The sequence below is a fragment of the Nymphaea colorata genome, chromosome 13 (assembly GCF_008831285.2).
Source record: "Nymphaea colorata isolate Beijing-Zhang1983 chromosome 13, ASM883128v2, whole genome shotgun sequence".
Classification (NCBI taxonomy): domain Eukaryota; kingdom Viridiplantae; phylum Streptophyta; class Magnoliopsida; order Nymphaeales; family Nymphaeaceae; genus Nymphaea; species Nymphaea colorata.
In genome coordinates, this window is record NC_045150.1 from 5,282,880 (window position 1) to 5,306,266 (window position 23,387).

The following is a 23,387-nucleotide window of genomic DNA, read 5'->3' on the forward strand; positions in this document are numbered from 1 at the left end:
CATGAATGAATTTGTGTGGTGACAATCAAGCTGCAATGTATATAGTAGCAAATCCACTCTCTCAAGAGAGGACCAAACACGTAAAAATATATTGTCATTTAATTAGGGACAAAATATAGTTAGAGGAGACCAATACTAGATTTGTGCTATCAAAAGAACAGCTCAGTGATATTTTTACTGTGAACTTTTGGGCAGGAGATATCTGTTCATCTTAAGCAAATTGGCGCTTATTGATGTGGAAGTGCCAACTTGAGGGGAAGTGTGAAGATGCATGTTGATAAGGACGAGCCATTATTGGCTTTGCCCATTTGGATATTTTCACATCTGGCCTGCATGATTGTAGCAATGTTTACATTCATTTCCATATTTTGTTGTCATAAACAGGAAAGCGATACCTAATGCCTATCATTGTTGCTATCTTGCATATTCTATCGTTCTGTATTGTATTGTTATAAATGCTTGGACCCAATGCAAAGAAGAGCTGTGAGTCTTATTGCTTGTTATTCAGTTGTCTTTCTCCACTTTCTTCAAGTTCTTTACTCTTGACACAACGAAAAGAGTACGTGTAAGAGAATTTGCCGCACCCATTATGCTTCTGATTCTACATGTAGTCTGCAAGACAAATAGTAAAATATAGCATAAGTTTTTGTAGTTATGATCCTCATTAGCTTGCAAAACTTTGGTGTCTAGCTTTAAGAAAAACTACAAAAAGGTCGCGCATTTTGTTATACAACAGGTATATATAGCTTGTTGTATAAAAAACGACCTTATTGAATTCAATGAAACTGTAATATGTGCAGGCATGGATGCTATTTCCTATGATTCATGCACATTTTAGAGCTTTCTACAGCCCACACACACACACACACACACACACACAGAGAGAGAGAGAGAGAGAGAGAGAGAGAGAGAGAGAGAGAGAGAGAGCTTGTGAGCTGCAATGGCTGTCTACATGCATCGTGCTGAATATTACATTTCTCGCTTTCTTGCATTACTTTTTTGTTCAATGCAGTGTTCAAAACTACGGAGCTGATTTCTTTTGAGAAGCATTGCATCGGGACGGGTGTAAACCGCCTCTAGCTAGTTCAATAGCTTTAATGGTTTCTATTAGATGCTGCTGGCCTTGTAGCCTAGTGGTGATCAAAAGATGACACATAGATACTTAAGTGGATGCTTGATAGGAAGCCACTGTACGCCTTTCTATGGATTTAAATTACCTGGAATATATAACACAGTAGGAGTTCCAATGGGCTTCACCACTTTCATCAATCCACGGCTTTCTATTACCAATTTTGTTCCAAGATTAACGCTAAACATGCAAGATCTTATAGTTGATGGACCGGTGTGTAAGAATTAAAATGAGGAAGAAAGAATCGCTTTTTTAGTTCATTCTATGTTCACTTCTAGAAACATCACTGGTTCGGATACTACCCACTACATTATTGCAATACGAATCAAACTTAATTAGCCGAATTCATATGAAACGAAGATCCAAAATAGTTGGTATATAGATGCCGCTAATGTGTTAAATATATGCAGCTACCAACAACAATTAATTTGCTCGGACGACTGATCTGCCAAAAGGAAGAAAAGATGATAGCAGGATCCAATTAAATTTGATGTACATGGGGGGTTTTGGATCTGGGTATGCTTTTTAGTCCAAAAACCAACTTAACGTATATCCAATAAAATTAAAAAAACTAACCAGTTACATGAAATGATGAAAGTTTTGCATATTATGCTAGTCAAAATATGGAACATTCAGTTCTAAAAAATTTAGGCCTGATTTGGATTCGAAATCCCGAGCCTTCTTAGATTCAAGAAACTGATTAGCTAAATCCAAATCTAGATTAGAATTTTCAGGTGAACGGGAGGATTAATTGCACCACTCAAGCGACTCTTCCTCTTTCTCTTTCTGTATCACGTGGTGAGATCTCCACATGCTTCAACTTTCAACTTTCAAGTAAAAGAATCCTACCCCCATAAGTAAGTCGAAGTGGAGAGGTGCTACTATAAGTTCACTCATTTGAGTTATGCCCCTCAAGACCTTTGGTTATCTAGGTATCGGAATTTTGAGTTGCTTACTAGAGAATTAAACGAGTTGTGTGGACTTGGATACCCACTAAGCCCACTGAATTTGTGAAGTTTGGACTCAGACCCGGACCCGATGGGTTCGGATCACGACGAAGGTGAGGTGGGAAGCCAATTTTGTGCAGTTTGGACCCGGACCCGATGGGTTCGGATCACGACAAAGCTGAGGTGGGAGGCCAGTGATCCGGCCCTCCCCGTTTCAGGCGCTGGCTTTCTCGGACGTCATCTCTCGCCCGGCTCACGCGGCGCCCAAGACGTGGCAGCAAAGCTGGAGATGCGGCAGAGACGTGGCCCGTTATTGGCACCAACATAGTAAATCACGCTCAGAGATACATTGGTGAGCAAACCCCCTCACGGTAGCACCATAATTTACTAACTTACCTTCTCAAGAACTCACATAAATGCACCCGAGCTAGCTTTGATAAAAGTATAATGCTTACTCGCAATGAAATCAAAACGAGTTGAACTCTGCATTGAAGAACATTCTTTCTAACTAAGTGCAATTTAAGTGTCGAAATGTTACCAACTTTAAAATGAATCGTATGATATATGTTCTTGAGTGCATAGATGATTGCTTCTTCCAATGATTATTTGACAAATTGTATTGTGCCTAAAACCCTCAAAGCCTTATGTGTTTAAGATTCTAACTTATGTCGAGGTTTATATAGATTTAAGACACAATTTTTCAATTTGGGTTCTAACTTATTTCGAGGTCGAGACTCATATTCTACATTCTTCAACTTCGGGTTGATCACCAATTCAAATATACAAGCCGATGTCTTTCAAAATCCATTCGAATGCTAAGATTTACACCGCCATTGTCAGGCGGAGGCTTTTCTCGAAAACCATCTTCCACTTCCCTCTCTCGTAAGGCCTATATAAGTGGACTACCTCGCACGACAAATTCTCCCAGGAGATCTTTATTTTCCTGCCTTCTTTACACTCTTGCTCAACCACTCTGTCCGTCTAGATCTTGCATGAAATTGTTGCATATTAGAAGAAGCAATTACCATCTTTCTTTCTCTCTGAAAACTCGTGGGGAGCTTTTCTTTTCTTAATTCTCCGGCCACCCAGGCGATTACCGATCTTGGGGATCGAAGAAGTCTGGCAGGGCGGGTGCATGCAGATGGGGAGGGGAATCCGAGGGAGGTTTAAGGCGGCGATGCCGGCGATGTCGATGGTTTTAGCGCAGATCGTGTTCGCAGGGCTCAACATACTCTACAAGATCGCCGTCGACCGGGGGATGAGCCTCCGGGTTCTCGTCACCTATCGTTTCATCGTCGGAGCCGCCTTCTTGGCTCCTATGGCTCTCTTCTTGGAGAGGTATACAACCCATCTCTCTCTCCCTCTCTTTTTTGCGTGTCTTTGTGGTTTCTTTTACTTCTGCATGTCTCAGTCCCTGTTTGGTTTCGACGTCTGTCCTGTTGATCAGTACTGTTTGGTTTCTGATTCTGACGTTCTTGGTGCAGGAGGAACAGGGAAAGGCTCACCCCTCTCGTGCTGGTGGAATCCTTCTGCTGTGGATTGTTCGGGTACGTTTCAGTAGAATAAAAAGAACATAAGAATGAGGAAAATTTCACAGAAAGAGAGCGCGAGAGAGCTAGAAAGCAACTAAGCTTACTTGGAATGAAGATGGAAACAAAATGGTGAAAATCCTAATCAATTAGAGGAAAAGACGACCAAGATCTTGAAAATATTGATGTCCTTGGTCATTTTTCAATTTTATTCTCTTAATCTTTCCTTTTATGATTCAGGGGATCGTTGGCACAGAATCTATACATAGCCTCCATGAAGATGACCTCTGCATCATTCGTATCTGCAATGAGTAACTTGCAACCAACATTCACCTTCATCTTGGCCATCATCTTCAGGTATTCCCATTAGTCAATCTGGCCGACCCTTGTCATCCTATAATCATCCGTGATCTTATTGTGCGTGCGTGATCATCTTCCTTTTTTTTTTTCTTTTTTTTTTCTTTTTTTGCAATAACAGAAAAACCACTGTTGGGGTTTTCCATTGGAGGCCTAAGCGAGCTGGTTTAATCTGCCATAGTCCATCTCTTCAACAGTTTACACTCCAAGGTTGAGGTCCCTTAAACCCCGAGTATTTTCACCCGAAAATGCACGCTAGACTGTCGTATGGTGAAGTTTACCTGACATTTTTTGTGTCCAGTGTGCATGATCTTCGCCAATAAACATATCACAGTTGAATACTCAGTTGAGTTATTTAATGGTTGTTTGGTTGTAACTAAGATGAATTTTTTTAAAAGATTGTGGCAGATTCATTATACATGTGTTTCAAAAGATTGGGGCTTATAAAATATTTTATTTATCAAACAACCCTGCAAATAAAACAGTAACTGTTTCATGAACGTAATTTAAAAAATAAAGCTGATTCACGAAACTGTTACATACTCACTTTCTACTACCATGGTTGAATACTCGGTTCGAGAATCATGCTTTCCTGTCTCAATGCATGCCTCAGTTTTAGAGAAGGAAAACTACCAACTTTGTAACTCCAGTTCAGTAATTGAATTTACTTCAAAAATTTGCAACACAAAAGAAATAAATAAAAATAAAAATATGACTTTGGTGTTGGCCTTCTTGTTTCGGGGAAGGAAGGGCGATCAGCAAGGGTCTCTAATCTAAATAATCCAACTTAGGTGGCATAAAGATATGCATAAAGATAGTGCATCACACACACACACACATATTTATATATATATATATATGAGAGAGAGAGAGAGAGAGAGAACTGTTAATCATAAACCTATTGCATCAAAGTAACATATCGTTTTCCTTTTTTCTTAACATTGGCACGCATGGTTTGTATAATTAACTAGCTACAACAATGAATTAGCTGGAAGTGAAGTTTTTGCTAAACTTAACAGAATGGAGAGACTGGCAATAAGGAAGGCGGCAGGACAGGCCAAGATCGTGGGGACCCTGATTGGGCTTGGTGGTGCAATGCTGCTGAGCTTCTACAGGGGAGCCAACATCCAGTCGTGGTCGGTCCAGACTCACTTGCTGCACCATCCCGATCGGGGTGGCTCAAAAGCGACGGGTAATCGAGCCCTAGGTTCGCTCTTGGCTGTAGGCAGCACTTTATGTTATTCAGTTTGGCTCATACTCCAGGTGACGCTTACCACAAGTAGCAACTCACTGCTGTCCTCCACAGTTACATATATTCTCTTTTTTTTTTTTCTCACACACAGACCTTGCAGGCGAGACTGAGTGAGCACTACCCTCACCCTTACACCAGCACGGCCCTCTTGTGCCTCATGGCGGCGGTTCAATCTGCGTGCTTCGCCGGGATCTGCGACAAGGAGGCGGCCGCGTGGAAGCTCCGCTGGGACGTCAAGCTCCTCACTGTTATATATGCGGTACTCTTCTTTCTTCTTGGTGTTGATGTGATAATAAAAGAGCACTTGGCTTCATGCTGCAGAGCCTGCCCAGTTCATGTTTACTCTAGCTACATTCAACTGAGTCATTTGGTAGGTTACATGTACTTGTAATTTTACTTGTTCATCCTTCTATGCCATAACTCCATTAATTGGTAGGTCTCATTATCTTGTTCACCTTTCTAGAACATATATAAAGAGATTGAGTTGCATTCACAAAAGTGTAGAACAAGAAATATGCACCAAAGGAGGATGGAGATATTTTTAAAATTTTGTATAAAGGAAGTGGAAATTTTAGATTTTTTCACTTTTTCAGAAATTTGTTTCACCCTTTTAAAAAGTTTTTTTATGATTATTTTAATTGGAGTATTTTGGTCGTTCCTACCCCTATGCACCAATATTTAGTGCACACACACCCCTATGTGCACGTAACCAGCTCCGATATATAAACCTAAGCAGCCAATGCAGCAGCCAAAATAATTGAGTGGATGAAGTATCGAGTACCAGCCAGTACCATGCAGGAAAGAGTGGTTCAATGGTTTTGTGGGGCTCATTTCCACAGGTTATGTGCTTGGCTAGCATATGTTTGGGGCTCAACTTGAACTTAGCTAGCATATGTTTGAGGCTCGACTCGAACTTGCATGTTGAACTTGAGTTGAATTCGACTCGTTTAATGAACCAATTGGGTTCGAGTTGAGAAGTGAACTTGGTCGAATTTAAAGCTAGGCAGGCACGGCTCATTTGAACTTTATTAAACTAGTTGTGATGAGAATATATATAATATGTTTTACAACATTTTCACTAAAGAAAGGTAGTTCAAGTAGGTTTTCCATGTGCCTTATAAACTTTTGACTACTTGAGGTCCTGCAAGTCCCTCTGTAATTGTTTAACTTAAAAACTAAGTTTTTCTATTAACTGGTTCAGGTTAGTTGGCTAGGCTAAGGTCAAACCAAATCTTAAGGTACCCAAGCCGAGTGCAGCTCGGCTCTAACTCAGCTCCTGTTCAGCCTCATGTACAAGGTTCCCCCTTCAGAAGAGGAAATGAGAAAACCATTTTCCCCCCTTTTTTCTTCTTCTACAAAGCTTTTCTTTGATGACATTTGCAAAAATGACCCGGGAAATCAGCTTGATACTATTGCTCTGTTATGTTTTATGGGTTAAGGAGGAACAAAGTGTATCGCATTCAATTCAATTGGTAAACATCGATTTTTCATTAAAAGGGGTCTATAAATTATGTTTAGTGTAAGTTAAAATCCTAATCCTAGATTACCATTGATCGGAAGCAAACTAACAGCCTGAACTATATATATATATATATATATACATATATATATATGGTGTCTAAACGCATGTTGTGGGATATTGGATGTAGGGTGTGATGGTATCGGGACTGATGCTGACTGTGTCCAGTTGGTGCGTTCAAAAGAGAGGGCCCTTGTTCGTTGCCGTCTTCAACCCCTTGATGCTCATCATCGTCGTCGTCTTTAGCTCCCTCTTCCTAAACGAGACCCTTCACCTTGGAAGGTACAAAGCTGCGCCACCCAACCTACTTTACTTGATCTTACTGTATGAACTACGAAGTATAACAAGATTGCAGTGGTTTATGGTTTCATACGTTTATATGTACATAGTGTCCTTGGAGGCGCCCTGATCGTGATAGGATTGTACGTGGTTTTGTGGGGCAAAGGAAAAGAGAAGCAGGAGATGGCGAAGCTCCCCAGCCGTCGTTCAGTAACTCAAGCTACAACCACGACGGCTGCCTCTGCGAGCATCTGCCCGGAATCTTCCTCATCTTTGTCGTCGGACGGTCAGAAACCAGGTGTCAGTGGTGAAGTGTAACTGGAGAGTTAGTGGTGGCGAGGATTTCTGGAAACACCTGTGCTCGTGATCAGCTGTGGCCTGGTGTTGATGCATTTTTGCAAAACTAGAAAGATCTTTAGAGCATTCTTTTATTTGTTCAAATTCTTCCATAATGTGAGCATTTGGGCAAGTGAAAGCTTTAAGGCCGTTTCAGTATAGGGGAGTTCTTCATGTCGGGAGGAAGATGACAATGTAATCAAAGAGAATCTATATACGCATCATAGTGCTCTGAAAGTGAAAGAAGCAAGTTCTTTTAGTTGTCTATTCCTATGAAAATGCCAAATTTGTCCTAGATCATTGGATTTCCCATAGAAATTTATGTAACTTTTGGTTCTGAAGTTTGTGATTTTTTTAATTGTCAATTTTATTGAAGTGCATGCACTTGCTTAATTCATTAATCAATTGGACCAAATAATTTAAGGACTACCACCTTTTCTATTAGCCAAGTAGTGTTGGTAATGCAATACCCAGTATCCATGTTATATGATGTTGAGAGGGATATTGAGTAAGAGAGAGAGAGAGAGAACATTAGATTCTTGGTATAGCAAGTTTTCTCATTTTTCTAGCAATTGCTTCTTCTACCCCAAAATAAGATATTTGGTGCAGGCCCCTTATTAAGTGGAAAAGATTACAGTATAGAATGGCCTTTGTAATCACTACTTCTACGGGTGACTATCAAAGGTTATTGTTAGAAACCTCTTTCCTTGTAGTGACATGAAAATCTTTAATATTTTCTCCTTTTCCTTTTACCTCAAGTACTATATCTTGCGCCCTTTAAAATAGTTGAAAATGGATATATATATATATATATATATTATATCAAGAGAGAGAGAGAGAGAGAGAGAGAGAAACTTAGGTCAGGGATAGAAACCAGACCCATTAATTTTTTGCTAAAAAAATAATTTTAAAGAACATATAAACATCCTAATGTGTTTATAAAACCTATTTTGATAGAAACCATGCTTTGAATCAAGTTGTTATTATGAAAGATGTTGATTTTTATATTATCAAAATGTTGATGCAACGAGAGCCATTCATTTTTGCTTATTATAAAAACACTATTAAAAACCAAAAAATGACCAACTTAATATTCATTCTACATCAACCTAACCTTAAAATCATATTGGTAAGGTTAGATTTCCAAAAAAATACTTTAAATAACATATTTAATGGGTTTGGTTTTTGTCCCTGACCTCTTGGTATAGTCTCTACCAATCACTAAATATAAATATAAATATAAAAATATATATATATATATATATATATATATATATATATATATATATATATATATATAGCCACAAACCATTTTAACCTTAACCTTGTTGTACTTCATATTAAGGTAGAGCAAAATTGGTTGGTAATTGCCTCAGCTTATGCAATCAGATCATGCATCATCAAATCTAAAAAAGAGTCAGATTGTGTAAAGATTGCAAGCTGGTTATGTACACTTCACTTGCAGGCCCAGGGTGAAGGCCTATTCATTTCAAATCCTCACAATGGCGGAGCCATGAATTTTAGGTTCCACAACATTAATTAAAAAGGACCCTTGTGTCTTAAGGAGCACCATTTCTTAAGGAGATTTTATCGGCTGTGTGGGCAATTGCCCACTCCTGCCTATACATGGGTCTGGCAGTACTGAGCCTCTGCAAGTGAAGTGGGCCAAGTGAGCTCATGTCATGGAGGGGTGGAATCGAACTCGATGCACCTTCAAGCATAAAGACCACCCTCCATATAGATCAGTCCCTGGGTAGTTTGCCCGCACTAACCCCTCAATGTTTCTTTATTTTCACATTAATATAATATACAAATATTTATTGTGATATGTATATAAGCGCCCCTTTGTATGCAGAAATCTATGAATGAGTATCCATTCAATCGGGCTCAGCAACTAAGTATTTTGAAATTTAGGGTACATATATACTGTCACACAGAAAAATTACCAAATAGTTTTTTTTTAATGTTAAAAACTATCACAAATGATGCATTTCATGGCTGAAAATTGTGACCAATGATTTGTCAGTGCAAAATAAACCATTTATGATATTTTTTAGTGTCATAAAATTTAACTCAAGATTAACACTCTAAAATCCGAATTACAGCTGGCCAACCCAACGCTTCCTGAGAAACAGGAGTTTCGGATCCGAAGAGAGGGAGAGAGAAAAGGTTGGGGTCCGAACAGAATCCGACCCGCTAACATTGGGCAACCGGAGGGAGACTTGCTCACTACGACAGGCAGATTCAGGAGGAAAACTTTGGGAAAAGACTCGCAGCAGGGGGGGAGATCAAGATCATTCGGCAGCCAGAGAGAACTTGCTCACAGCGACAGGAAAAGTTGGACGCTGGGAGAGAGAGTTTCTGTGTGCGATTAACGCTGCTGCGCTAACCCCAAACCTGGGAGGCCGCGGACTTCCTTCCTATCTCCTGAAATATCCTGCAGTTGGTATTTTCTAGCAGATTTGAACTCCGAAATCGACATGTCGGTCAGTATCTCCCTCATCAAAGCCTAATCTTGAAATTAGTTGTTTTCTTTACTCTACATTTTCAACAAACGCTTCAGATTTTGACTCTCTCTAAACATAATATATTTTGGTTTCGATTGGTAATCGAATCGATCTTTGGTGATGGGGTTGCATTTCTTCCCAGTTTCTCGCTTTCAATTTCTCCATTGAGCTTTTTGGTTATCCTTTTTCCTCCATTTCTCCACCATCTCTGTTTTTAATGTAATAACGATAAGGGGAGAAATTCTTGAGTCCAATTGAGCAGGAAACTACAAGATGCTATCTCTCTTGGGTCTTTAGGATCAAACTTTTATGAAATAATCAACAGTATATGGTACTATTCTTACTGTATCAGAAGCTTTTTTTTTTTTCTCGACAAGGGTTCCCAGCAGCACACTCATTTTGAGTTACTTTTTCTTTTGCAACTCTTTCTTGATTTGCATGGTACTTGATGATTAAGAACTAGCAACGACATGTCTCTGGAAAAAGATGTATACAGGGAACCCGGGATTTGCCTGAGGGAAGGCACGGTTTCAATACCTTTTGGGGTTTCCCGAAATTGAGATTATTGTCATTGCTTGAGCATGATTATTTCAGTAATTCGAATATTTCCCTCTTCCTTTCAGTTTTTGAAGTTTTTGATCTTTTTTAACAAATTTTGGTTTTGCATCATGTTACATATTGCAACTTTCTGAGGCACCTGACTTATTGCATAGTTTAGTCGAGCGATAGCAGTTAAAACAGGGCCATTTAACGATTAGGCAACACGAGTTTAGAGTATGAGAGCCTGTCATGTCTTTTATAGATTCTGGTGTTTATGTGTGAAATGGGGTTTCCTTCAGATATTCGAGTACAATGGAAGCTCATTGGTTGCAATGGTGGGGAAGAATTGTTTTGCTATTGCCAGTGATCGTCGGCTAGGTGTGCAGCTTCAGACTATTGCAACTGATTTTCAAAGGATCTCAAAGATCCATGATAAACTTTATATTGGTTTAGCTGGTCTAGCAACAGATGCCCAAACCCTGTAAGAAATGCCAGGATTGTCTAAGTTTGTTTCCTTCCTTGTTTCCTAATTTTTTGTACATAACATTGCATATTATTTGTTTTGACACCAAATTCACAATAATCTAAAGGTATCAGCGACTTGTGTTTCGTCATAAGCTTTATCAGTTGCGAGAGGAAAGGAACATGAAGCCTGAGACATTTGCAAGTGTTGTTTCTGCATTGCTATACGAGAAAAGGTATGTAAAAGTTTCCAACTTGTATGTAAAAATATTTTAGAAGTATAATTTAGTGAGCCAGAAACCACTCCTAAATGTCATTTTAAAAGCCATCTATGTCTGATTTCCAAATGCTTTCTGCACCTTAATGTGAAAAAGGTCTTTAGATTTGTTTCAAAACTTAAAACCTTTTCATGATTAATAGATTGGTTGTTTGTCCTTGTTTGTTTTACTTTTAACTCTCTTAAATACGTCCTTCATTCTTAGAATTTCTCAGTTTTCTTGTTCACTGGATCCTTCTGTTTTGAGAAAGCTTACAATACTTATTTTACTTAAACCATTCTAGAAGCACATCTGCAAGTGGTGTTGCATATTCCAGAATTTAGCCGCACAATGTGTGGCTTGAGGCTGAATTCTATGAACTCTATCTTAGGTCAAGTTACACATCCTGGAAAAATACAATAATGCCCTTGGTATGAACGATGCTTTACTCAATTAACATAGTTTTTTTGGATTTGGATCTGATCTGATCTGAGATCCAAATAAAAAATGCCATTCCTTAACACTGAACGGCCACCTAGGCAAGCCCATCCCGATTGGTGAACTCCCATGGGTTAGAAACTTGTATTATATTTTAAATAATTCATTTCTTCAGCAGATGCTGGAGAAAACTTGATATGTGAGTAGGTGATGTATGAAGCAATTTTTCCTCTTTGTGCCCATTTTTTCTTTAATTTATCAGTATTTTGTAATTGGTTTTTATTCTAGTCATTGTGGTTTTTTATACAAATGATTCGTTTCTTCAATAGATGCTGGAGAGAACTTGATATATGAGTGAGCAGATTATCATCTAAGTTTTAGGTTATGCGTAAAAACAATTCTCCTCTCGGTCACCTTTTTTGTTCACTTACAGTACGTTATTGTTTCCTATTATATTCGTTTTTGAAGGGATGCAGTGCCCTTGACCTATTCTCAAACTATTCTATTTGTTTCTGTTTATGTTCTCCTTTCTTGGAAATATTGTTCTTTTCATTTTCATGTCAATATTTTTGTTATTATGACATATTTGATGGCAAATTTCTTTTGCTCTTATGCCTTTAGGTTTGGTCCCTATTTTTGTCAACCTGTGATTGCTGGATTGGGGGATGATGACAAGCCATTCATCTGCACCATGGACTCAATAGGTGCCAAGTATGTATCCTAATAAATTTTATGAAAGTTGCATCACTAGTGCACTCCTTTCACTTTGAATGCAGATGAATGCTTTTGAAGCAGAATTCCGTCTTATCCCTCTTTTTTGCTCTTCTCTTCCGTGAGTATCATTTGGTTGCCATATTTAAATTGTACATAGTTCATTACATGCATCTTTGAGTTTAGTAGACTTTCTAATTGGTTAGATAACTTGTTTGGAATTGTTTGTCCAATTCTCTTGAGCACCATATAGTTGCATTGTTAAGCTGTTTTGGCCCTCAATGAAAGTTGTGTTTGATATGCATTCGTGATGCCTTTTATAGAAAAGTCAGTTATGTGTCTATGTGGACATATGCTAAGATGGTTGACATATAGACTTCATAATTCATATTATATAATGGTGGTTCCCAAATCCTTATTGGAGATTATTCTGGCTAGTTTATCAGTTAGTTCAGTTAATGTAAGTTATACTAGATCACATGGATTCTCACAGCTTTTGGCTTGCATCAAAGTCATCATCAGTGTGATGAATCTCATCATTCAATAGTTAGGAACCTGCATTTTTTGTGTTCTAGCTTTTTCTTTTCTTCCCTAAATGCTGTGTCACACAGGTACTGCCAAAATGGCATAGTACCTATGTCCATTGCGGTGTGGCTCAGGCCATAGGTTGGAGACCGGTCAAAACATACTGGATATGGTCAACACACCCATGACCGTACCCATTTTTGGACTCGGCCAAAGTTGACAGAGTCTATCCCAAAATTGAGGCTTTTTTTTTTGCTGGACATATCATGTGTGCTGTATATTGCTAGTGTTTTGTGTTGTTTTTTTAACTTTATATGCTATACAATGCTGTTACTGTTGTGTATTATTATTTATTAGTGTATTAATACACTTTTGCTTGATGATCATAGCATTAGGACTCTAACACCAATTGTTGTCATGAGTCTATTAAACTTTATATATATATATATATATATATATATATATATACAAATTATAATCACAAAAAACGCATTATTTTTAAAAAAAAACGTGAGAAATTCATTTGCTGCAAAAAGGGAAACATTTGTGTTTTTGTTGAAAAAAAACAAAAAAAATGAAATTTTGATGCGTTCATTTTTTTGGGGTTCGGTGGCATAAACTGTAATATTTGAAAATTATAATGGATTTAAAGTAAACAAATGTAAAAAGAAAAAAAGGACGATACTTGAATCAACATCAAAGGAAGGAAATGGGTGTTCTAGGGTTTCTAAAAAGACAAGTTATGCCGTGAGAGTTGGGGAAATGAACTGCTCATTCCAGTGTTATCCGTATCTCATGATACGGGCCCGTATCGTGCGATACGTAGCGCATAGATACGTATTGTATAGGTTCGAAAAAACCTATACGATATGCCTATGATACATGATACGCATGTGTATCGTGTGATACGATTGATACGCTCCCGTATGTTGCAATATGCGGACAAAACGGGAAAAACCTTGTTTTTTGTGCTTCTTTTTAAAATACCTCCTCCCTTCTACTTTCTAAACATCTCTAAGAACTCTGGGAGGGGGACGTTTTACTAGTTTTCCAAAAAAATCAATCATATGTTGGTGAAGACATTCCATTTGAAGGCATTGAAAATTAAAATTTAAAACAATTAACAAAGAAAATGAGAATGAATACGAAGATGATGATTATCATTGATTGATGATAATCATGATATTTGGTACTTGGCAATAACAAATTATATGGTGTGGACTTGTGATATAATCTAAAACATTTTAAACTTGTGATTGATGCTTAGTATGTTATTCTTAATTTATGATTCTCGTTTCTGAATGTGTTATTAGTATATTATAGCTTATGAATGATGTGTTAAAATATAAATCCTTCACCAGCACGTTGAAGAGGAGTCTCTTAGGATTCCACCTCCTTGTAGAATGTGTTAAGATATTTAATGTCCTTGTAACATGTGAAGAGTCTATTCTATGTTGTAGTTAATATCCTTGTTATATGTGAAGTCTTCTAGGATTCTATGTTGTAGTTAATATCCTTGTAATATGTGAAGTCTCTTAGGTTTCTATGATGTAATTAATGTCCTTGGAGCTTGTGAAATCTCCTAGGATTCTACGATTGGAGACTGTTAGAATTCTGGAAATGGGATTATAAATAGAGGTTGTGCAAACCATTTTGGCTATGGCTTCTTCTCCTCAGTTTCTTCTTGTTTTCATTCTCTCTTTCTCTCTCTCTCTCTCTCTCTCTATCTCTATCTTCCTGCATGAGTACTGTTTTCTGGTTACAGATATTGGTGCTAGATTTCTATCATGGTATCAGAGCGTCAGGTTACGTTATCTCTACCAAACGAAATGCCCAAACAGGTCTGATCTGGTTAGAACTCTTTTATCATCTTGTCTCTATCCTGAATTTACTTTTCTCTTGCGCAATTCTTGTTCCTTTTTCTTCTTGCTTACCTAAGGACACATCTTGTTATATCGTGTCTTCTTTCCCTCTCATCTTCTACCTATATACAATTCCTTTCTGCTGTCATGGAAAACCGTTCGCATTCTGGCATGTCCTCAAGTTTTTTTCCTCACCTTATTACCGAAAAACTCAACCATGAGAATTATCTGATTTGGAAAAGGCAAATCATGCCTTTCATAAGAAGTCAAGGCCTCTTTGGACATATCGATGGTTCAACAAAGGCTCCACCAATATCCGTTTTACATGAAATAAAAAATGAGGCAGGAGAAGTTATTGCTGTTCATGAAGACAGCAATCCTGAACATGCTATGTGGATGAGACGTGACCAAAGTCTGGTTGCGTATATTTTGTCCACTTTATCTCAACAAGTGTTACTTTCAGTTTCTGATGATTGTACTGCAGAAGAATTATGGGAAACCCTTGCTGATACCTTTTCCCAAATATCAGAAGCTCGAATTATGTACTTAAAGAAAGAATTTCAGAATTTGAGCAAAGGTTCAACGTCTATCATAGATTATTTGGGGCGTATTAAGGCCGTCGCAGACCAACTTGCTGCCTCAAGGAATAACATTTCTAATAAGGAAAATGTGCAGCAAACCTTGAATGGACTTGGGCATGATTATCATGCTTTTATTACAGCTCTTGAGGTCCTTCCTGTTATGCCTTCCTTCAACGAACTACAACGTAAACTTCTCCAACACGAAATGAATATGAAAAGAGTCATTGAAAGGACTGATCAAGGGAACTTCCAAAATGTGTTGGCTATAAATGTAAAGTTTGGTAAGAGCCATGGGAACTCCAACCATGGTGGTCGTGGCATTCTACCAACACCACATAACCAAGGTATGTCTCCTTTGGATACTTCAAGAAAAATACCAATTTGTTTTCAGTGCAACAAGAAAGGGCACAGTGTTGGTTTAATCCTCAAAATAAAAACAAATGGGTAAGATATGATTATAAACAAGGAAGACAAAGTTCTAAATCCACCGCTGAAGATATGCAACAGCTGTTGATGACCGCATTCTCAAATATGACTATAAAGCAAAATGAGCAGGGAGAATGGTTCTTGGATTCAGGTGCAACTACCCATGTGACAAGAAATGCAAGTAAATTGACTAACTTATCCCCTCATTACGGTAGAAGTTGCATTATAATAGGTGATGGAAAATCTCATCCCATTACACATATTGGAAATGCACATATTCCATTGTCATCCTCGTCTCTATCACTGTCTAATGTTGTTCTTGCTCCCAATATAAAAAAGAACATCATATCCATTTCTAAACTCATTGATGATACAAGCTCTTCTGTTGAATTCACACCTTCTTCTGTCTATGTCAAAGACCTCCAAATGAAGAAAATGTTCGCTAGAGGGGAGCGTCAAGGGAATATGTACGTCCTCAAGGAATGTCTACCCAAGGATTCATCCACTTTTGATATAGGATTGAAGACATTTTCTCTTTCTCATAATGCGTCATCAGTGCCAAGTTTTTGCCATTTTCAATCAAAAGTAAGGGGCCCTAACCAATTTTTGGAGTCTGATTTGTGGCATAGTCGGCTAGGACACTGTGGTTGACATTTCATTGAAAAACTTGTCACAGATAGTCTCATTCCAAGATCAAGCTTACCTCTTACTTCAAGTATCAAAAAATGTTCAAGTTGTGGACTTTGTAAGGGTCATGTTTTACCTTTCCATAATATAAATCAAAGGGCTTCCAAACCTTTTGAAACTATTTTTTCTGATGTATGGGGGCCAGCCCCTATTGATTCCATGTCTGGGTCAAGATATTATGTCTTATTCATTGACTCTTACTCATGTTTCACCTGGATTTACTTCATGAAACACAAATCAGAAGTACCCCACATATTTCGAAACTTCTATGCCATGATTCAAACTAAATTTTCATCCAATGTGGTGCATTTTCAATGTGGAGGGGGAGAATATTCCTCGCTTGATTTTATTGAATTTCTACGTGAAAAATAGATAACTAGACAAATTTCCTGCCCTTACACACCACAACAAAATGGTGTAGTTGAGCGGAAACATCGACATATAGTTGAACGCGCCATGAGCATGATACTAATGTGCCCATTTCCTTGTAGACTGAAGTCTTCCATACTGCTGTATACATAATAAATTGTTTGCCTATGACACTCTTGATGTCTAAATCGCCATATTTTACACTCTTAGGCAAACAACCTGATTACAAGAACTTGAAGGTTTTTGGTTGTGTATGCTATGTTCATGTTGATGCTGCTTTGAGGAACAAGTTTCAAGACAAAACTATTCAATGTAGATTCGTTGGATATGCTGATAAATATAAAGGTTTTCGATGCTATGATCCAACAACTAAACGTATCAAAACTTCAAGAAATGTCATTTTTGATGAATATAGTTTTGATAATACAAATGAAATGCTTATGACCATTGAATCTTATGATCCCTGGACCAGTACATAGTTATTCAATGCAGATCCTGTTATAGAAAATGATGTGCCTCAAAATGAAGATCCAGAAAGAGCAATACAACCGTCGGATATGGCTCAAAGTGAAAATCAAGAAGATCCAACACAGTCATCAAGTCATCACGAAAGCAATAATGAAGAACAGAGCAACGATGCACATCGGTATTCGGGTCTTATCTACATTCGGGTCTTATCTACAGTCGACGACTAAGGGACAAAGATGCTCACAGTGAAGAAGACAACATGCCCCACCTTAGAAGATCCCAACGCATTCGTCATCCCATTCACAGGTGGGTTAGCTATGATTCTTTATCACTTGATTTTCAGTTATTCATGGCAAAAGTTGGTAAGGAGGAAGAACCTACTTCATTTGATCAAGCATCAAAATCACATCATTGGAGAAAGGCAGTGAAAGAAGAAATGGATGCCTTGCATGAATGTGGAACATGGGAGATCGTTCCGAGGCCACACGAAAAGAACGTAGTGGGCTTCAAATGGGTATACAAAATTAAATACAAACCTGACGGCAGCATAGAAAGACACAAAGCAAGGTTAGTAGCAAAAGGGTTTACACAACAATATGGAGAAGAATATGATGAGACAATCAGCCCTGTGATCAAAATGGGAACAATTCGCGTGATTATATCATTGGCAGTTGAATATGGATGGAGACTACATCAAGTGGACGTGAAGAATGCTTTTCTTCATGGTGATTTAAGGGAGGAAGTATATATGGAACAACCTCCAGGATACACGAAAGGAGACTCTCATGCATGGGTTTGCAAACTAAGAAAATCTATTTGTGGACTTAAACAGGCCTCACGTTCGTGGTTTGACAGTTTCTCCTGCAAGATTCAAGAATGTGGTTTTCGGAGATGTCCTCTAGATCACTCTCTTTTCATTTATCGAAAGGAAAACATATTTACTTTACTTCTTATATATGTTGATGATATTGTTATCACAGACAATTCAGAAAAACACATAGAAGAAGCTAAAGTTTTGATGATGCAAAACTTCAAAATGAAAGAGCTTGGTGATTTACGATTCTTTCTTGGAGTGGAGATTGATAGGCACAATAATCGCCTCACATTGACACAACAGAAATACACGTTGGATCTGCTGAAAAAGTCAGGTATGTCTGATTGTAAGCCTGTTGGAACTCCTAGTGTTCTAAATCAAAGACCAAGTGCTCAGGATGGGGAGTTATATGAAGATCCTATGCAATATCGAAGTATTGTTGGGGCACTTCAATATCTTACATTTACTAGACCAGATATTATATATGCTGTGAATCAAGTATCTCAATTTATGCATGCACCTAGAGATACTCACATGGATGCTGTCAAAAGAATATTAAGATATCTTAAAGGGACAACAGGAGATGGCTTAGTTTATGGTAAGAGTGAAAATATAACTACTGGACATCAACTTATGACATTCACAGATGCAGATTGGGCTGGAGATCCTGATCAAAGAAAGTCCATTTCTGGTTTTTGTATTTTCATTGGACGTAATCTTGTGTCTTGGAGTTGTCGAAAGCAAAAGGCAGTAGCAAGATCCAGTACTGAAGTTGAATACAGATGCATGGCTGCAGGTACTGCTGAAGTTACATGGGTTAGACATTTGCTAGAAGACATTGGAGAAAAGATTAAAATGTCAATGTTAATGTGCGATAATCAAAGCGCTATTAACATTGCCTTTAATCCCATACAACATGGTCAAACAAAGCACATTGAGATTGATCAACACTTTGTTAGACAAAAAGTGGAAGACAAGGAGATTCAGCCTATTTATGTTCGTACAGATGAACAAGTTGCAAACTTATTTACAAAAGGATTAACAAAGGAACGATTCTGGTTTCTAAAAGGCAAGTTGTACATGATGCAGAACTATGCACAACTTGAGGGAGGGTGTTAAAACATAAATCCTTCACCTGCACGTTGAAGAGGAGTCTCTTAGGATTCCACCTCCTTGTAGAATGTGTTAAGATATTTAATGTCCTTGTAACATGTGAAGAGTCTCCTAGGCTTCTATGTTGTAGTTAATATCCTTGTTATATGTGAAGTCTCCTAGGATTCTATGTTGTAGTTAATATCCTTGTAATATGTGAAGTCTCTTAGGTTTCTATGATGTAATTAATGTCCTTGGAGCTTGTGAAATCTCCTAGGATTCTACGATTGGAGACTCTTAGAATTCTGGAAATGAGATTATAAATAGAGGCCGTGCAAACCATTTTGGCTACGGCTTCTTCTCCTCAGTTTCTTCTTGTTTTCATTCTCTCTCTCTCTCTCTCTCTCTATCTTCCTGCGTGAGTACTGTTTTCTGGTTACAGATATTGGTGCTAGATTTCTATCATGATGAATCACGAACATTCTTTATGTGAGATGTGTTTTCTATATGGAATACATTTTTCCTGATTTTTTCTATTTTTTCTATTTTTTGTATTTTTTTGAATTAAAAAATTAATTTTATGATATGCTACACTACATTTACGATACAGCGTATAGGTCAGCCTGACCGATACACATTACGATACGCCTTTCAACAATGGCTCATTCAGTCCATTGAGGTAGGCAACAAATGTCATTCTTCCTTTTCTTTCTCTTTAGGTCTTACCCAAAGTTTAAGTCTCTTCTTAGCCATCTCTCTCTTCCTCATCTCTTTTTCTATCTGTTCTCCTTCCATCTCTCTCAATTTCTGTCCCTTCTTTTCCCCGTCTCTCAGTTGCTACCGTTGCTCTGCTGGGTTTCCAGTTTCCACACAACAGTGATTCTCTTAGGGTCTCTCACTCCTTGTATATGTTCACGTCTTTTTGATGAAGTCGGCATCTGTAGTTCTTGTCAGGGAAAACTGGGAACTGGTAATACTTATGTCCTCCCTAGATTAAAAACAGTACAAGCGGTTCAAACTTCAAACTGCCCATTTAGATCCTTCCAACTTTTAGTGTCAAGAATTTGGAAAAAAACGGTGTATTTGTTTATGTTGTGTACACGTGCCTCAGTAATACTTCCCATGTGAAGATGAAAAATGTCCCATTGTAATCTCTCTCTCTCCCTCTCTTTCTTTTAAATTACAAAAATATGCTAACCCAAAATGCCAAGTTGGCAGCCATCAAGGCATTAAGGAATCACATGAAGTCAAAGAAAATGATGAGATTCAAGGTTAGTTTCTCATATTTTTCTATGGCGAGGTACTATGATATTTAATATTTTTGTCTGAATTATTGAACACTCTGACTCCAGGACTTCACCCATATTATTGGCAGGTGATTGTTTTGTTGCTAATTGTTGTGTGACTTTCATGAGTTTATGGTTTGAACATAATTTTCTCTTCGTGTTCTAGTAACTCCAACTACTTTTGACATAATGATTGTGATTTTGCCCTTACTGCACCCTGTTCCTTGTTGAAGAACTGTCTCTTGAGTTAAAGTTCCATCCATTTTCATTGCTTTATGTTGGTTATATGATGTAATTATTCTTTATTTAAAATGCAGAGAGTTGGCAAAGGACTTTGTTGTAGGTGGTACATCGTCTGAATCTCTTTATGGTGCTTGTGAATCAATGTACAAGCCTGACATGGTTAGTTACCTACTTCCAAGATTTCATCTTCTTTCTTCTTTGTGTATTTACTATGCTTTAGTGGAAATTAATTCTTCTAGGTTTAGAGGGTAAGTTCTATGAGACAAATGTTTCTTTCTGATGACTTGAAATGTACTACAAAATTCCGGTCTGTTTTGCTGTTCTGGATCATAGTTGTTGAAATCCTGACTAGTCAGTCTAGTACTGCTAGTTGGTTAAGTTGGTCATTGACCCAACCTTTGTTTCAAACCAGCATCTAGTTGGTCAGACTAGTGAATTAGTCAACCCAATAGTTGGTCAGTTGATTCTTGAACTATAAGTATATGTGTATATTCATCGTAAATGTATGCATTTATCTATTTATTTGTTTATAGTTTATACTTTATAGTCATTCGATGTTGGCTGAGTTGAAGCAGCTAGTCCTGACTAATCCTGATTAGTCTTTTTATGGTCTTGACTGACCTGTGTCTGACTTCTGATTTGATAACCTGGGTCTGGATTTTGGAAAGACTTGCAGTTTCATCTTAGGCACTCTTCCTTTTTTGTCTGCATGTAGTCCAAATTACATTTATTTTGGATGAAAGAAGTGCTAGGCAGTTTTGTTTTGGCAACTGAAAATGCATTAATTGGTATAGCTTGCCTTCAACAAGCCATGCATCCTTCGTCTTTGTATCCAATTTTGAGACGCTGATTGCAGACCATGACACAATCTGCATTCGATTATTTCAGGGGCCTGATGAATTATTTGAGACGATTTCTCAAGCTCTTTTAGCATCAATTGATCGTGACTGCCTGAGTGGCTGGGGTGCACACGTATTTGTTGTGTAAGTAAATCCTCCATCACTATTCTTGTTTACTCGCATGAATCTACTATTGAATGTAAAACTTGAGTTTTCAAATTTTGCTGAGTATGCTTGTATCAAAGATCAACGTGGACCAACCAATTATGTGACACTTAACTTGTTGAATTTACTCATGTCGTTCTTGTATTTCGAGTGTTATTTTGTTGTCATGCATTTCCAACAATCATATCCATCTTATGTATCCACATGATTTGTTGTTGCAGTACACCAACTGAAATCAAGGAGAGAACCCTGAAGGGGCGGATGGATTAACCATCAACATTGGTTTGTGCTCAATGTAGTAATGTTTCTGGGTAACTGAGCAACTGCTTTCTTTTTCGATTATCTGCTTATTTGAACATTTCACTATGCATGATTTAGGCAACATTGTTTTAGCTTGCCATCCTTCCCATGCAGTGGCCAGGCTTATTTGTGGCAGACTTAAAGAATTTTCTTTTTGAGAACAATATGAGACAGCTCTCTCTCTCTCTCACACACACACACACACACATTGCTTGTTCCTGCCTTTTCATCATTTGGCCCTCAGAAATCATTAGTCTAATAGATCTCATTTGTTGCAACAATTGTTCCCATTTTTCCCACTCCTTTTCTCGTGGTATTTTTTGGCCACACCTTCACAGTCCACCCATGTGAACGGCTGTTATTTTCTTCGGCTGAAGTAGCAATTTTTTTCCTAAGGCACTTGTTTTATTTTCTCCGAAACATTCATGCTTGAATGAGCTCTTATGTTGTGTGCCGCTTCGACCATTACGCTTTGAGAGTTTGCAATCTGAGATTTCCTATGCATCGTGTTTGCAAAACGTGGTCGTTGAGGATCATGAAGGAATTTATTGTTCTGGAATCAGACTCCTCAAGGCACTGATTATTGACAAACGTTTTACTCAGAAGTGGCGTGGGTTCCTCACATTTGCCATGGTTGCGATGACAATGTCAAGAAAATGTGCAGTGGATATAGGCTTGATTGTTTAACCCTATTCTGGAAACCAAATTTCCTTATTTTATTTATAGAGGGTAGTCATCGACAGCGTAATACTTGTGGTTTCATTATTTTCCAGGAAGAGAATAGCAAGGATTATCATGCCCTTCTTCCCACTTGGTTAACACTGCTTAAAGACTTCATAGAAGCTTCTAGGTCGGCATTGATTGAATAAATAGATTTTGTGAAATATCAGATAGTGATACCACTATGTTGGGTTTCAGGGCAATGAAAAAAAAGGGACTTTTTTGAAGCATCCCCAAATGGTGGAGCGTGGCTACATAGTGGAATTGTTTAGTTTAAATCATAAGATCATAAGTGAATTGATCCCCACGAGATATTTTTTGTCTAATCCTGCATTATCAAACCATTGGTTTTAATTCTATAACCAAATATATACTCATGGAAATATAAGAGATAACGTTGAAGCGCATCCTTTCTATTCCTCAAAACTTAGGTGTGCCTTTGCCTAATATTTGCATATGGCCGACAGATACATATATTTTGACTTCATGAAATATGATTTTGCCTTTTCCTTTTTTCCTTTTTCCCAGATCGGCGGTACTTGCCTGTGAAAAATCCAATCGAACTGCATTGGGATTTGATACCGGCGTTTAATCAGAACCAGGCTTAGGAAGGTTAATTTTGTAGCTTCGACCAATCGACACCAGAAATTTCCGACCATGAATCTTGAACTATGGCATTGAACTTATTCGGGTGAGTGCCAAAAATGTGAAGTATTTGAACTTCATAACAAGGTTAAAAGTGGCCTT

The 23,387-nt window shown here is 37.9% G+C and overlaps 2 protein-coding genes across 2 annotated transcripts; both read left to right on the forward strand.

The window, feature by feature from the left end:
• Nucleotides 1-3,031: 3,031 nt before the first annotated feature.
• Nucleotides 3,032-7,670, forward strand: LOC116267235 (WAT1-related protein At1g68170-like). The gene is made up of 7 exons (XM_031648857.1): nt 3,032-3,414; nt 3,561-3,623; nt 3,846-3,962; nt 4,982-5,225; nt 5,315-5,473; nt 6,864-7,015; nt 7,123-7,670. The coding sequence occupies exons 1-7, from the start codon at nt 3,212-3,214 to the stop codon at nt 7,328-7,330; spliced, it is 1,146 nt and encodes a 381-aa protein (XP_031504717.1). The 5' UTR covers nt 3,032-3,211; the 3' UTR covers nt 7,331-7,670.
• A 1,898-nt stretch (nt 7,671-9,568) lies between these two features.
• Nucleotides 9,569-22,093, forward strand: LOC116266580 (proteasome subunit beta type-3-A). Its single transcript, XM_031647840.2, has 7 exons — nt 9,569-9,834; nt 10,695-10,876; nt 10,986-11,093; nt 12,174-12,263; nt 20,691-20,775; nt 21,505-21,599; nt 21,842-22,093. Exons 1-7 carry the CDS (start codon nt 9,829-9,831, stop codon nt 21,888-21,890), a joined length of 615 nt encoding a protein of 204 aa, XP_031503700.1. The 5' UTR covers nt 9,569-9,828; the 3' UTR covers nt 21,891-22,093.
• Nucleotides 22,094-23,387: the final 1,294 nt, after the last annotated feature.